General features: G+C 37.3%; 1 protein-coding gene across 1 annotated transcript; it reads left to right on the forward strand.

The window, feature by feature from the left end:
* The first annotated feature begins 3,450 nt into the window (after window positions 1-3,450).
* LOC107089398 lies at window positions 3,451-12,153 on the forward strand. Its single transcript, XM_015382156.1, has 11 exons — window positions 3,451-3,604; window positions 3,687-3,871; window positions 4,410-4,550; window positions 5,377-5,515; window positions 5,600-5,777; window positions 6,505-6,646; window positions 8,316-8,459; window positions 9,660-9,712; window positions 9,858-9,940; window positions 11,713-11,842; window positions 11,934-12,153. The coding sequence occupies exons 1-10, from the start codon at window positions 3,458-3,460 to the stop codon at window positions 11,815-11,817; spliced, it is 1,317 nt and encodes a 438-aa protein (XP_015237642.1). The 5' UTR covers window positions 3,451-3,457; the 3' UTR covers window positions 11,818-11,842; window positions 11,934-12,153.
* Window positions 12,154-16,788: the final 4,635 nt, after the last annotated feature.

Raw genomic sequence — 16,788 nt, forward strand, 5'->3', positions numbered from 1 at the left:
ACGGACCTCCTTGAAAATGTTCAATTTTCATTTCTTCCGCTCGATTTCCATGTTCCTCTGCGTAGCTGATAGCCTTCAGTTTAAACTGTGCTTCATAGGCGTGTCTCTTTGCCATTTTCAGGGTTGTTATGACAACAATGTTCTGCATTGATATATATGGGTTTTATATTTTATGTTCTTTGACAATCATACAAGTTTTGTACCACAAATGAAGCACTCTTTTTATATAAGTTTGTATCGAAGCAGGAGCATGTTTTTTTTTACACTGTGTCCATGAGCTCTGGGGAACAGATACTGGGCATAATGAGCTCTGGGGAGGGTCAGTAGCTCTGGGGAGGTAACACAGATGAAGCAGTGATTGGTACCAGGTACTGGGCAGGATGTAACCTGTTTTTGTATCTGATCATTATGTAATTTTGTTTTTGCTTTCAGCTGTCCACGAGCCCTGGGTGGGTTCGGGGGATGCCAGTTTCATATTTTGGTTTCTGTAATCATGCGTGAGAGGGAGCGGTCATTTTTCCTGATTGGGTGAAAGATTTTACTTTGAAGTGTGGCAATAGTGGCGGGGGCTTGTTGACACCGGTGGGGTCTGCTAGGGTTGCGTACGGACGCCTAGCTGCGGGGGTTGCTGCCCTGCCGGGATCGACCGGCCCTCCGATCCTTGTGTCACGGTAGGGGGACAATATAATTTGTATTCAGCACCGTGCCTTGATTAATGTGCTTGCTTTGCTGTTTTCTGTGGCAGAATACAACGACACATTTTAATTGTAGCAGAAACAGTTTGTGTGTTCATCTTTATTGCCGACTTATCCCGATTCCTGCCTAAATTTCATAATACATGCATAAAGCACATACCTGTTCTTTTATACACAATCCATGCCCACACTTCCCCCTTTAACGTTCTCGTGGCGGTCTCAACAACGTCCGCAGTAACACATAGGTGGCACCGCACTATAGGGCGCGGTGCACATTTTGAGGGAAAAAAAAGACGTTTATATGCGCCTTATAGTCGTGAAAATACAGTAAATGTTAAATAGAATTAGCTGGGCTCATGCAGTCTGGACCCTGAGTCTAACAAAATTTTACATTTACAAGCCAGACTTGCTTTGTTCTGTCATTAAGTTTGATTTTATTGTCCTTGTCAAATAAAGACTACATTAAAAGAAACAAATGGCTGCATGATTACCATGTTGATGAGTCACCTAAAATTAATCTTAATTACTTTATTACCTTAAAGGCCCAATCTTGTTTGTCAACAACTAACAACAAACATGTCACTAACCACAGCAATGCAAATGGATCCTTTATTTAGCCTAAGAATGGTTCTCACCACGGACCGGTTGCTCCTTTATCTGGGTGGAGTAAACAAAACTATGCTGAACTAATCTGGATGGTTTTTGTGTCTGTGCAGAGTAATGCTGTACAGCTTTAAGTCATATCTTCTAAAGGTTACACGGATCAAGTTTAATTGAAAACTAAACATGTTTGGAGAATTGACCCGATTTAACAGTAGGTCAGGTAACAACAATGGCAACCAGGAAAGAAAAGAGGAAACTTGTACAGTACTTGTCATCTAAAGCTTCATCTGGGTCCAGGTCGCTGTTACAGCAGTCTCAGCAGAGACTCCTAGACTTCCNTGAAAATACAGTAAATGTTAAATAGAATTAGCTGGGCTCATGCAGTCTGGACCCTGAGTCTAACAAAATTTTACATTTACAAGCCAGACTTGCTTTGTTCTGTCATTAAGTTTGATTTTATTGTCCTTGTCAAATAAAGAATACATTAAAAGAAACAAATGGCTGCATGATTACCATGTTGATGAGTCACCTAAAATTAATCTTAATTACTTTATTACCTTAAAGGCCCAATCTTGTTTGTCAACAACTAACAACAAACATGTCACTAACCACAGCAATGCAAATGGATCCTTTATTTAGCCTAAGAATGGTTCTCACCACGGACCGGTTGCTCCTTTATCTGGGTGGAGTAAACAAAACTATGCTGAACTAATCTGGATGGTTTTTGTGTCTGTGCAGAGTAATGCTGTACAGCTTTAAGTCATATCTTCTAAAGGTTACACGGATCAAGTTTAATTGAAAACTAAACATGTTTGGAGAATTGACCCGATTTAACAGTAGGTCAGGTAACAACAATAGCAACCGGGAAAGAAAAGAGGAAACTTGTACAGTACTTGTCATCTAAAGCTTCATCTGGGTCCAGGTCGCTGTTACAGCAGTCTCAGCAGAGACTCCTAGACTTCCTTCCCCTAAGACACCTCCTCCAGCTCTGCTGGGGAAAGCCTGAGGCGCTCCCAGGCTTGCAGAGAGACATTGCATCCTGAGTCTTCCCCTTGGCCTCCTCCCAGTGGGACCGGCCCGGAACTCCTCCTGAGGGAGGCGTCCAGGGGGCTTCCAAAAAAGATGTCCGAGCCACCTAAGCTCAGTCATGCAGGTGGGGCTGGGAGTAGAGCCACTTCTCCTCCACACATCCAAAAGAGGAAACTATTAGCTGCAAATACTTTGGAAGGTTAACGCTGTTGTACAATTTTACCAGAAGATTATGAATATATCACTACATTTGGGAGTTATAGTTAATTAATAGGTCATTTAAATCAATGTTTATTAGTTGAATTATAATTAGTTAGTTGAATTATAATTAATATAAAGGGGTCTAAGAGTCTGTTTAAAAAGTCTCTAAGGAATTTTCAAATTTTGAAGCTTGGCGGGATGATGCATTAAGGGTGTCCCTTTAAAATAGCAGCAGATAAATGTGGATAACAACTGATGCAGAGATCTTAAATGCAATCAAAACAATGAAGCTTCATTTGGTTTTACAGTGAATGATGAACAATGACTGAGAAATGCATTAAAATATAGCAGGTCTCAGGCAAATTGGGTTAGCTGAGATGATAGTGGGAAACCAGACTACGTTGCAGGGCCAAAGGGTCGTAAAACCAGTGGTGGTTTAGGAGCACAAACTACGACGATATCGGTAGGTTGTACAGAAAGACATCAATATAAGAACAACAAATAATGCAATTAAGTCCAAAGCTACAATAAAAAATGCATCAGGTGAGCTCAAAGTCAGCTAACATTATCAAACAGCATCTCAGCATAAGACAAGACTCCATCAGAAAAACACAAAGTGGGGAATATTAAACGTGTGTCAGGTTAATGGTTTATAAAGACAACATGGTAATTACATTTTTTTTTAGTAACTGCAGTGCATCGTTAACAATTACATAGACTAATTTGACTTGTTTATTTATTTGTTGTTAATGAATATATTCCTAGCACTTAAGGTTTACAGAGGCAGGAAAACTTACTGCACTGTCACTTCAAAGATATTAGACACCCTGTTATACCGGACTGTTCACTCTCTTACTGTCATTGGAATGCTTCATTAAAAAGGCAAGGCAGAAGACAAGGTGTCATTTAACTCCTGGAGCTTTCTCTAAATGCATCATTCTTGCAGAGGGGCTCATATGTTCACTATGCTGCTGCCTGTGCTACTGCTGCTGCTCAGCAGCACCCAAGCCACTCACTTTTTTGGCACAGTGATGACCTACTATCCAAAACAGACTAATGTAGATGGATCCATGCAGGTAGGTAGTTATCCGATTTATTCATAAGCATCTACTTAAAGGGACTGTGTTTTGTTAAACATTTTAACCTTTAACTTTCCAGGTTTTTTTACGTTACAAGCTGAGCTTCCGCCGGTGCACAGATGCTGACACATGGACCTGCTCTGGTTCTTGTGGCATCCTGGCTCCCACTTTAGAAAAGGTTGATGAAGAATCTGGTGGAGAATGGTGTCAGCGAGAGGGAATACTGACTCCTGTTATTTCCCCAAGGTCTTCAACAGAGTTTGTGTAAGGATCAATGTCAAAATTATTTATATAACACATTTGAAAATATCCACTGTTAAACACTGTGTCTTACAATTATACCAATTAATGTAGAATGGTAATCAAAACAGTTACTTGACTGACCAAGTTAAGATTTCTAAGAATTATTAAACAGCTAACAATCAACAAATCAAAAGCCAGGATACAGAGCTTGGTTGTCAAAAGACGTTTAAATAGTTTGGACTCTTAGAGGTGTCGACATGATATATCAGTATTAGAATGTTTTTTTCTTTTTTACTTTCTGACATTTTCTTTTTGTTTGACAGTGATTCGGTTGCTTTTCTAGTAAACAAACCAATTCCATGCAAATGTAAGAAGCCTATGTTTATCTGCTAAGTGGATAATGGAAGTACTATCAGTATATAAGAAAAAAAAGCATAATATGTTCCCAACATTGAACTACAAAAAAAACGGTAGATAGTTTTGATGACCAATAACAAAAAGTCTTACAACTACATTTGATTTCAAAATAAGGAGTGTTGGACTTCTTTTTCCATTTAAGGTTGGCCGGTGGTAACTGGATAAGTTCCATTAAAAATGGCATTGTCTCTTGGAGAGCTTTGACTGGTGTGGAGTTGAGGAATCGATCTGACACCGGGAAAGCAAACATTTCCCCTCAGAGTACCATCCTGCCATCTGTGAGGTAGGCATCTTCACTCTACACATTTTGTAAGAAGTTAAGCCAAGTTTTTTTAATAACCATCTCAAGGAACGTGTAAGTCAAGTTAGTCACGGTAACAACTTCCAGGAAAGTTATGTGGAATGGAATTTTAATTACTTTTTTCACCTTGTCTAGTCATATGCAGGCTGTATTTGACAGCTGAGAAAGAAAGAAAAGTTGTCAATTCATAATGCTATCTCAATGATAATCAGTACATTTGAAGGAATGTAGAGGTGATTGTAGATTCTTGAGATAAGATCTGAAATAAAAAAGACAGAATGAAGGAACTAACTCAGGCATAATTGTTTTAGCCTAAACTAATGCAAATAAACTGATAGAGATATAGTTTCACCTCCAACTGGTCAAATGTTGAAGCTTTGTCAAGTCTTCTAGGTGTCAGATACTGACACACCAGGGATGACCCTTTCATCATTTATTGACACACAGGGTGCATTACGTCGTTGCAGGAACTTTGCATGGATTAATAAGTAAAAACCTATCCCTAACCCATCCCTGACCCTAACCCTACTATACACTTCTAAAGCTACCAAACTAACATTGTGGCAAAATTTGTAAAAGCTCCTGTGGGTCACTTGTGTGCCATGTGATACAATATCAGAAACCTGTCATTTCCCCTGCACTTCAATATATGACAATCTGATGACAGAGAGGCCATAGAGCAGGCTTAACTGTCGAACTGTGAGAAAACTATGAAGGATAGCAGGTTTAGTGAGTCATAAGATAGGCAGGAGCTGGGATGGAATTGGTTAGTTGCAGAAGATAACTTACAGTAATATTTGTCTTTTAGAGTTCCTTCAAACTGTCAACGGGATTTCAACTTGTTGGCATTTGACCCCGATGGAGACATCATAAAATGCAGATATGGATCTGATTCATTGTCTGAGTGTAACCCCTGTACACCACCATCTGTTCTAAGCCTGTCACCAGTAAGTTACCAGCTCTACTTGCATACAAAGATGCATGGTGCATAATACTGTTTTCTCAGACTAAATCACTCTTTTCTTGTGCAGTCTTGTACTCTCACCTTCAACCGAACCAGTAATATCAACCAAGGTCCATATGCTGTGCAGATGGTAATGGAGGACTTTCCCTTGCAAAATATTACATTGACTAATGTCGATGGCGTTCAAGAAAACAAAACACCTAGTCAAGCAATCAGCAAAATACCCTTCCAGTTTGTTTTACATGGTAAGAGTTAAATTGTAGCTATCAGCCACAATCACTGTAGACTCTCCAGTAGTCTACAGTGATAAAATCATTGTTCGGGATGGATGGATGGATGGATGGATGGATCAACAGATATTTAATCATTGACAAGACAGTAATACATTGGATGAAAACAAACTGATTATGCAAATCAAATACAATGGAAATTTTATTACATGTGTAGTTGTCTTCAACTAAAAAAGTGAAAATATAACTTAACTTAGAAGCACCATAAAAGCCCAGTTGTTTCTTTCTGGTGATGGGGACGTGACAATACATTACAAATATGTTTAACTTTTTATTCGTTGTGTAAGTATAAACTTGTTGGATGCTGCAGGCAGCCTACACTAACGTATTGTTTTGGTTGATCCACCTTTGTTTCTCCTCTGTAACTGCATAATAAACCCTAAGGTCCCCAAAATAGCTGAGTTTATTTTAAATAAGTGTGAGTCTCCTTTTTTATTTAAATTCTTAAAGCAATCCATTGCACTGAGCTCTTAGTTCTGCACATAAACATGTGTTCAGTTTAAAACAATGCTGTATTTGTTTGGTATGTGTGCGCTGACCTGACAAGGCTGAACTGGGTATTTCGGGTGTGTATCATTACGCCCTTACTCTGCAGAACTAATTTTTTAAATGCTGTCACCAGTAGTCTGGCCTGCCAAACTGCACTTGTATTTTCATTTGATATTTTTCCGTTTCATTACAGTGGATCCTGTTGTACCAACATGCACAGAAGGATTATTTCTTCCAAAGTTTCTACCTCCAACTCCGGCAAATAAAGCTAAGTTGTTTGCAGGAGTGAACCAAGTATTGGAAATAAACATCATTGCAGAGGCCAAAAATACCACGTAAGTGAAGAAATACCATAAGCTATAGTAACAACAACAAAATGTGGTAGGGTGGGCAATTGTTGAGTTATAACAACTCTAAGTATTCATTGTGTAATTGCATAATGTAAAATAAGGCTGTTTTTTTTTTNATTCAAGATTAATTTTTGTGGTCTCTCTGGAATGATAAAATCAGGTTTTGCTTGTATGGTCTTTCTTTAGTCAATTTTTTAACAATTAGGAACAATTAACACCTTGTTACTAAGCTATTTATATTTATATTTGTGGTATGGAAATACCAGTAAACTGCTGTGAGACAGGATTCCCTGCAGTTCCTGTTTATATCGTTCCAGGAAAAAGAAGAGAAAAATAACTGTAATACAGTATGTCAAGCCAAAACATTTAAAGAAAAAACCTACTTCAGATCACAGATCACAATAAACATTTATCCTTATTTAATGTTTATTCATTTCTTCGATTTTCATAACCCAGGTGGTACAGATGTCATAATGTGACCTGTGGTATAAACTCTACTAATCAATTAAACAGTTGGTAAAAGAGCATCCAATTCTTATTGTACCAGACCTTCTGACAGATAAGTTTTATAAATAACAGAGTTCATGGGCTACTCGTGCTTAGAGGATAATATGTTTCAATGCTGTGTATATGCACAGAAAACTGTTCAGAGGTCATGGAGAATACTATGGTCTACAAGCGAAAAGCTGAATCACATTTACCTCAGAGATTATGTCTCCAACTTGTTAAATTCAAATTAGCCAGCTGTTGATTTGTCTCATTAGTTGTAGTAACTACTTTTAAATACAAATACTGATGTCATGACACAGAACAGAAGGACCCAGTATTTAAGGCCAGACAGACAGTGGGATAACTCAAAAAGTATTTATTTAATACACAGGCTGGAGTAGCAGTGACATGTAAGGCTGGAACCTCTGCAGGAGAGAAACACAAGTTAGTGACCATGAAAATTTGATGAAGGATGAATATCCATGTGAACCACTAACCTGGTAAACAAGTTTAGCCCATACCCAAAGAACGAGGTAGGATCCAGCTAGTGGGCTGCAAACAAGAAGCTACGAGCGCTGTCCAGAGTGTCCCAGATGCTGCAGTCCTTGAGAATAAGCAGTAGTCCGGTGACAGGTCAGGCAAACAGATTAGAAAAGGAACAGGCAGGCTCAGGGGTCTAGGACTCCAAAGACAGTTAGAAAATCATTTAGACGGGAACAGGCAGGCACAGTGTTTGAGAGGCAGAACAGGTGAGGATCATGAAATCAGAAACAACAAGGAACTCTCAACTCCAACATTCTCACCACTGGGTAGAGAGAACAAGATAATCTGGGACCGATGACTGGATTAAAGCGCCGTAAATAGAGGCAGGAGCAGGTGGATCAGATGAGAGATAATGAGCAACCCGGCAGAGTTAGAAAGGTGAATGAGTAATTACTGTATGTTAGTCATAATTGCCAAGGTCATGAAAACTGATCTACCCTGGGCAGTGATGAGACAGTTGTGCTCTATTGCCTCTACCACGTCTTACATATATGGGACCTCTTCCTGACACAAAATGCCCGATTACAATAAGAAAAAATTGTATGCTTTCTACAATAGCTTGTAGGTTTCACTGGGGAAATATGAAAATGGAAATAATGACTTAGATTTTTTTCTGTTGAAGAATCTCTGAGCTCCTGTTCAGCGGTCCATCCAGTGTAGTCAAGAGTTCATCCGGATCAGGAAACTTCAAGCTGAGATGGACGCCATCGCCCAATGAAGAAGGAGAACACCATCCTATCTGTTTTGTTGTCCAGTCAACATTAAAGTCAGTATCTTTTCGTAAAATAAGGATCATGCTCTTCAAAATCAAAAAAGAGAAAGCTGTTAAGATATAAGAAATATCAAAATAAAACCAAAGCATCTGAGTTCTACAGAAGTACAGAAAAAACTTTTGAGGATGAAGAGGCCCATAACTCTTCTTGTGGAAAGGTATTCAGTGGGGGGCCCAGGCAGGATTAGGTCCCACAGACTACTGGGTTAAAGTCATATGCACTGACCAGTTAGCCAAAAGAATATCACCCTAGTCAATTAGCCAGGGGATCTAATCAGTTGGAGGTATAGTGTCAGGCCCCACACTGTCTGTCTCTCAAGCAGTACATCCTTTCCTTTTCTACCACTTATCCAATAGGATAGCAGGTCAAGGTAAGATAGGTAAACATCTCTCCCATGCAGATTGAGGATTAAGTGTTTACAGAAAGTTTATTGTCTGGTCCTAGGACATTAGGGACACAAGAGGCATCTAAACCAAATGCAAGAAGCACCTTTGCTGATTGCTTTCAATGTGGAGGATGTTAAGTTTAGCCACACATCAGAGGACACATGTTTATGTTGGACCCCACTCTTTCTTTTTTTTACATTCTATGACCACAGATTATTGTTGAAAGGAAGACATGCTGGTGAATCTGGTGAAGGCTTATCTTTTAGGCTCCTTTCTTAACATGACAAACAAAAGCAAAGCCAACATTATTGTAGACAAAGCCCTAGTTCTTGCGTCCATCTAAATTGCAGTCATTTGACTGTAAACTGTTCCAAGAGCAAACCAGTCACCCTCCTGTCACTAACTTCCCAGAGAGATACTGTATATAAAATCTGTAGGGAGAAAAGAAGGACAAGGATTCCATTATACAACAAAAACTTGACTTTGTGCCAAAAATGCAGGCCAAAGTCAGGTTTAAGTTTATACCAGAAACTGATTCTGTAAACTTATTCTGCCATAGCAGCCTTTCAAAAGTCCTGTATGGATTGACTGACTATCCTTCTCATCTTAAATCAATGCAAGGGTGCAGGAAAAAATATCTGATCTGAAACAGCATAAAGGTTTCTTCTGTTGTATGATTTTAATGTGCTTTTTGTCCTAGTATTACTCTTTTGTGGGTGTAAATATTGAGCAAATTATATTCAACTTTTGTTCTCCATGATCTACAACACCTTTATTGTATTAATATCAACTTCTTAATTTTCACAGTTCATTCAAGTATCACTCTGAGCTTCGATGCGTCATAGTGCATGTTGTGACTAGTGAGTAAACTCCCTAATCTCCTCTGGATCTATTTTAAGTTAGTTATGTGAAAAACAAATATCTCCAGTTAAGACAAAAGTACATATAAGATGGTGTAGGGGCTACAAACCTATGAGATTCTGATGCCCATTTCCTGTCATGCAGGTGTTGTGGCTAGAGTGAACATGAAGGTTTTCTCCTCATTGCCATCTTTTGGAGGCACGGTTAATGGTGCCCTCCTTCTGCAGGTGAGTTTTATGTCCAACTCTGTGATGAATGTTACTTCTACTTTCATTTTTTTTTTTTCAGTATAAGCACAGAACAAAGTGGAAAGCACAAATCAATCACCCCCCCAAAGAAAAAAATCAACACATCAACAAATATATAATTCTTCTGTGCATTTTGTGCATACATGGAATAATCTGATCATCTCTTCCTCTGCAGAAGGTCTCTATAATGGCATCAAAGTAGTTTTCTAAATAATTTTCTTTAATTGTCAGTCCTTGTGAAAAATATAATTCTTATAATAATAATGATGATGATTATTAATATATTGGTATTATTATATATTTTTTTCTTGAAAACAAGGTTTATGAACACTGTATTATGTAGCTGTTGTGGACATTAAAAATAATGCAAGAGCCAAAATTAGCAAACTTGCCCCTTATTGTGACTTAAATCTGTTGCTAAAACTCCCACATAATCCAACCTATTCTCATTATGAGTGCGTATGAAATCGTACGAAAAGTTATGCACCGTAATTTCGTACGTTTTGGACGGTTTTTTTTCGTCGTTTGCGTATGCGCATCTGACGCACCATTCATGAATCTAGAATATAAATTACAATTAGCCCTAACCCTGACCCTGACCCTAACCCTAAGATATAAAACAGCAAGCAACGTAGTTAGAGACATGAATAAGTGATGATTGCACTGTTTTTCCCAGTTTTACGTCCGTCCGCGGATCTGCTTTTTTTTTCCTGTCTGCCAGCGCATGCTCACTGATGTGGTTTTTTGAGGAAAAACGTCCAAAACGTACGAAATAGTGTGCATAACTTTTCGTACGATTTCATACGCACTGATAATGAGAATATGTTGCATAATCGGGATCTTTTTCAAATTTTTATGAATTCTTCCTTGGAATGTGTCCCACATTCCAAGGAAGAATTCATAAAAATTTGGTAAAAAAACCTGGTAAAAAAAAACCTGGTAAAAAGTTTCCTTAAAATCTTTTTATGAGTTTATAATATATAATAAAGCACTACATGTGTCTGCAGTCTGTTCAGCTCTCATCTTAATTTGCTCTGCACTCTGCTTTCTTCCTTGGTCAGCAGATCGAAAATGTGGGTGAAGCATGGCTCCATTTTGTTGTTTTGGCTTTTTTTTGTCTTCAGTATAATTCCTTCAGATTTTTTGAGTCCGATGCTGACGCTGTCAATAGTCACTGCTGCCACCCCTTGGTTGAGGAGGGAACTGCTTGTTCCGGCAAATAATGTTAAAGAATCCTTTAAAAAAATCCTGTATTTAGATTATCATCTGGATTATCACTAAAATTGAATGGTTTGTATCTTGGTGTAAGCCACATCTCTGACCAAAAAAGCAACAAAAAAAAAAAAAAACATAAAATCTATTAATAACTTTTCAAGTAATACTGCTAACACACAAACAAACATGACCAAAAACATAACTTCTATGGTGAAGGTAATAAGCCATTAAAAACCTGAGTGGACCTTTTCAAGTTGGATCTGGTTTGTTTGTCCTAATGCAGGGAAATCTGAATGTTGATCGAAGCATATTGATTGATGAACCAGAAAGCTGTATAACACTTTCTGGTATAATGTTAAATTTGCTCAGTTTGCATTTTGCAGACTGGGACTATTTTGGGACATTTGGAAAATGTCCTTAGGGAAATATCCTCCTCATTGGGGTGTGTGTGTGATATATGGACAGACAGACATACCAAATGATAGATTTATCAATGGATGTACATACAAAGAAATGTATTCTGTGTTCTTTCCTAGATTAAAGAGGAGCTAACAAGGATGGGACTGCCTCAAGACACCATTCTGCATGTGCTGAAGGAAAACAGCATGATTGTCAACGCTACGGCCACACCTGTTACCTAATCATGAAGGAATAAGACCTGTACAGGTAAAAGGGATTTTTTTGTTTTGCTTTTGTTTACTTTCAATAACTCCGAATTGATGTTATAATATGGTATTGCCTTCCGATCTCATTCCAGGAGCTTTAATGTTGCAGCCTACAGGTGATTCATCTTTACAGTGACTACAATCTAATCCACACTTTGGGTATTTAGCCATTTTAAGCCCCATTGTTGCATGTTTATTATTTGATATTTTACCCATGTTTGCATCTATTCTTTTCTATTCAAATCATTATTGTTTTACATTTGTAAATTTGCATTTGCAAATATCTTTTTCTAATGCAATAGATTCCAATAAACAAACAATAATTATGAAACTATTCTGTGTTTTGTTTGGATTTACAGTCTTCAACTGCATTTCAAGGCAAGGAAGCATTTTATTTGGGGAAATTATAAGAGGCTTAGTTTAGATAAAAGCCTCATAATTGATGTCTAAAAGAGAAGAATAACAGTAGCAATCACTTGAAATGTTGGTAAAAGACCATTAAAATCAAGTGACACCTTTCCTTTATATGAAAAAAGTAAAAAATAAAAAAAAAGTAAAACAATTCTGTGAGATAATCACTCAGTCAAGACAAGATATTTTAAATCATGAAAAAATACTAACATTGGCAGTGGGGTCTACTCTTCAGACATAGCTCCTATAATGAATCTGGTAATGAACAAATCCAGACAGGGGATTGCACAAAATGTTAATCAGTTCTATTCTGCCAAGACACAAGTGAAGGAACACAAAGGAACAATTCCTTTTATCATCTCTAGTTTGGTTTTTTTTAGGTGTTTGAGGTTAAAATGCACATACTGTAATTCATGTGATCAACATTTTCATTAGGATTGATCCGAAGAAACTTTGATTCAAAACCAATTTCAATAGCACTGTTGCCTTGCAGTAATAGTAGCAGAATGTTCTGGGTTCGATCCCTGGCCCAGGGTCTTTCTGCATGCAGTTTGAATGTTTTCCACTGCATGCATGAATTCTCTCCTGGTTCTCCAGATTCCTCCCAAAAACCAAAAGCAGAACTACTACGAACATGCACAGACACTCAATGTGTGTGTGCATGTCTGTGTGTCTATGTGTGTCTCTGTGTTACCCTGTGGCAGACTCATGACCTGTCCAGGGTCTACCCTGCCTCTCACCCATACACTGCCAGAGAACCACCGTGACTCGGACTAAGTAGGAGAAGATGGATAGTTTCTACTCCTCTGGAATGCCCCTAGAAACCCAGCATCAATATAAGTTAGGTTTCCATTTTTAGGGGAAAGATCTATACCACATTCTGCACAGGAGTGGTTCCCACTTAGATACTTTGCCTGAAAGCATGGTCCATCCCCATTCAACTCTGTCAGTCAGTTCGCATTTTGGTGGAGAGGATGGACAGTCAAGCCAGGTATGGACATGTATGTTGCAATAGCTGCTAAATGCAGTTCTTTCTCAGCCTTCCTTCCTTCCTTTTGCTGTTTCTTGTAACATGATCTATCACTCTCTCAAATATATAAATGGTGTTTATGTTTGTCATATTGATCTTTGTGGGAAATGCTTTATTAATCTAACCTATCAGTCTTGCATTGCCTCCAGTGGGGGGATTTCCTCACAGAACTCCGAGAAACAATGGCAACACTTTCACCATGAAAGAAGGGTCAGATAGGAGTCTTGCTTTACCCTTTATGTCCTGATCTGAACATGTTATAAAAAAAAAACATGTTCAATTGATCCCATCACCTCATACAGAGGTGCAGTATAGCAAATGCCATCCTTAAACTCTCTGTGCAAAAGATATTTAGAGCTGGACACAGTCTTCAAGATAGGTGATTCCCAAATTCATCAAGAAAACACGGCACCTTTTGTTATAATAAGCAAGTAACATGTGAACAATGAATAGAAAAACTATACTGGTGTGTGTATATGAGGGATGTTTTCTTTCAAATGCTAACCATTGCCCTCTTGTGGCCAGTTCTGAAACTACCACTGAAGAGCTGGACTAAGTTTGTTCACTTTTCCTTTATCTCAACCCATACTGCTGCTTTTAGAGGTAAAGAGTTTAGACATAAATAATTGTCTATTAAAACTTTCAAAACGGATTATAATGCATCAAAGACATTGGAATTTCCTCAAGAAGATTAATTACAGATTGTGATGTTTTACAGGTTAAATTTAGTATACATTTTGGTGTTGAACAAAAGAAAGGCCAATTGATGTCCTAACTAATCATCCATCATTTCTACATTTTTTATGTTTTTAAATAATAATTGCTGATAATTAAAAACTATTGAAGTAAATCTGATATAGCAAAGGTGTCTATTCAATAAAAAAAACATAATTTAATACGTTAAATGCTGGTAGATTGACTATGAAGTCCTACACAGCAATGTTTCCATACCATTTCTCTTTTGCTGTCTGATCTCAAAAATGTTATTGGATATCTAAAACTCTTGCTTGGGAGTTTTAAAAAGGGATGAGATCTTAAACTAGACTGCACTTAAGTGAAAAGATTATTTTAAATCCAGATAAATAATGAAATAATTCAGTGGACAAATGTTTCTAGCTTTCACTTAGGCTTGATCAATGCCAGATCTATAAAATCAACACATTTCTTGAATAAATTCTTCCAGATAAAATGAAGTGGGCTACAAATCTTAACAAGAAACATGTAAACTCAAGAACAATCCATCCCAAGAAATTCCAGTTGAGAAAGAGTATCAGGCTATTTTAGAGTTTTTATTCTGTTGTCTTTTAAGTATTTATTTTTATTTTTTTTATTTTATTGATGTAAACCTTGGTGTATCTTGGTAAGTACTGTTGTATTACTTCAAAATGTGCATTTTAAAGAACTGTAAGCAAATCCACTTTACTTAGCACCTATGTAGAACATCTTATATCTTAGCCTCTTGAAGCAATTTTTTTTCCTATTCTCTATATAAAATGTGCAGCTAACCACAGTATACTATATGAGTTACTTTTGAATGTTGTAATCAGGAGTGTTTTAAGTACATGAAGGCATTTTATGTAAGACATTAAAAAAGACGACAAAAGCTTGATCAATTAAAAGACAATGGTTTTATTTGGATTTTTTCCAGCAGCAAATGACCAAGAAAGAATACACAGGTCACTGTTTCAAGATTGTAACAATACCACAATAAAGCAAACATAGTTCAGCTGTAAACGTGTCTATCAAGAAACCACATGACATCAAACTCTGTTTAGTTTGTGTGGCTTGAAATTAACTGTTGCAGCCAATCAAATGAGCAGGAGAAACATAAATGCTGACAAATAAAAAAAAGACATTCTGTGAACTTTAAAAGTACTTTTCTTAAATTTGCACATCAGTTTTTAATTCCTGGTTTTCCTGTATTAATCGTGTATAAAAATTTTTTTTACAGGTTTTACTGTTTGACAACAGTTATAAACGTGATATCTTAACTAAAAAAAAAAACAAGAACATCGTGAGCTCAAAGACCACAGAGCTGAATTTGAATGCATTTGACTGACAGCTCAGTTAGCTTCAGGCCTTTTCGGTTTGCAGACATTCCTTCACGCTGTCTATTAAAACAGTAGGTAGAGTGCGCTTGCTTTGTGCACCTGTGCCTGATTTCCATCAGAATTTGTGGACAAAAGGCAGCTGGGATAAGACAAAACAAGCATACTCTCATCAAACAAAGAATTAATTGGAAAAACAGATCAACTGCATTTATTAAAACCAAGGAAGCCAGCACCCTGATAATTACACACAAATAAACACAAATCTGGACAAAAACCATAGACTGAAATATTTTAGGTGCCTGGCTAAATGAGGTGGTTTAATGAAATCAGCTAACTTCAATAATGAAACCTTAGGTTTCCCTTCCATTTATTAAAAACCTTTCAAACCTTTTACACCATAATAATGTTAGAAATCATAATAAATATTTGTGATATTCAGGAACTTTTCCCTTCATTAGGATTGCACATGTTCAGTAGATAAACCTTCATATGTAGACAGAACCAGCACCTGGACCAGAATCAGCACGGTGGGGAAGTTATAAGAAACCTTCATAAACATCATCCATTCCTAAAGCAACCATGTAGAAATGAAACAAACTGAAGACAGCAAGGCAGCTTCCGTTCCCTTTTGTTAATGTAACACAATATAAAAACACTAAAGACGAAGAATCCATTGCTTTAAATGAAAGATTCTGCTCAGTAAATTAAAATCTAAAATTTCTGCCTGAACTTTTTGCACCTTAAATGTTGCATTTTTCCATTTATGAGATATAATTTAAACAGATATATTTATACTGAAATGAATACCAAAAGTTACACTTGTTAGTACATAAAAAGCCCTTAGGATGTCATTTTTTTCCGCTTGTTGGTTAACATCTGACTTATATTGGGAAACTGTCTCAGGCCTGAATGAGCCGACAGATGTAGTGTCCAGTTTTAATAATCCAACTACAGTAATCTGGATTGAGTATTTTAAGTCAGGACTTGGCTGTAGTCTGGCAGGAGTTAGTGAGAATCAAAACTTGACGCCTGAATCCAATGCTCAAGTCTGTTCGCTGTACATTAACTCCTCCACAAAAAATAAAAGTGTCTTTTACTTAATTGGATCATTGTTTAAAAAAAATCTAATATTTATATTTCTATCACACATAAAGATACAGAACCCAATTTGTTTTATATCAGATTCAATATCAGATCCATCAGTTTGGAAGCCTGATGTAAATTTATAACTTGACAAATGTCAGCCCTGTGTTTGCAGCCTGAGAACAACTTAATCAGGATTGTGAACTGTCTAGTTTCTCCTAATTTCGTGCAATTTTAGGGACCACATTTTTAATTTAACATGCATATGACAGAAATCAGAGGTCTGCAACCTTGAGCGTCTAAAGAGCACTTTTGGCCCTCAGTCTAGCCAAATAAATCTGGTTTGGAGCAATTGACAATATATGACATTTA

The sequence above is a fragment of the Cyprinodon variegatus genome, unplaced genomic scaffold (assembly GCF_000732505.1).
Source record: "Cyprinodon variegatus isolate N-32 unplaced genomic scaffold, C_variegatus-1.0 Scaffold251, whole genome shotgun sequence".
Classification (NCBI taxonomy): domain Eukaryota; kingdom Metazoa; phylum Chordata; class Actinopteri; order Cyprinodontiformes; family Cyprinodontidae; genus Cyprinodon; species Cyprinodon variegatus.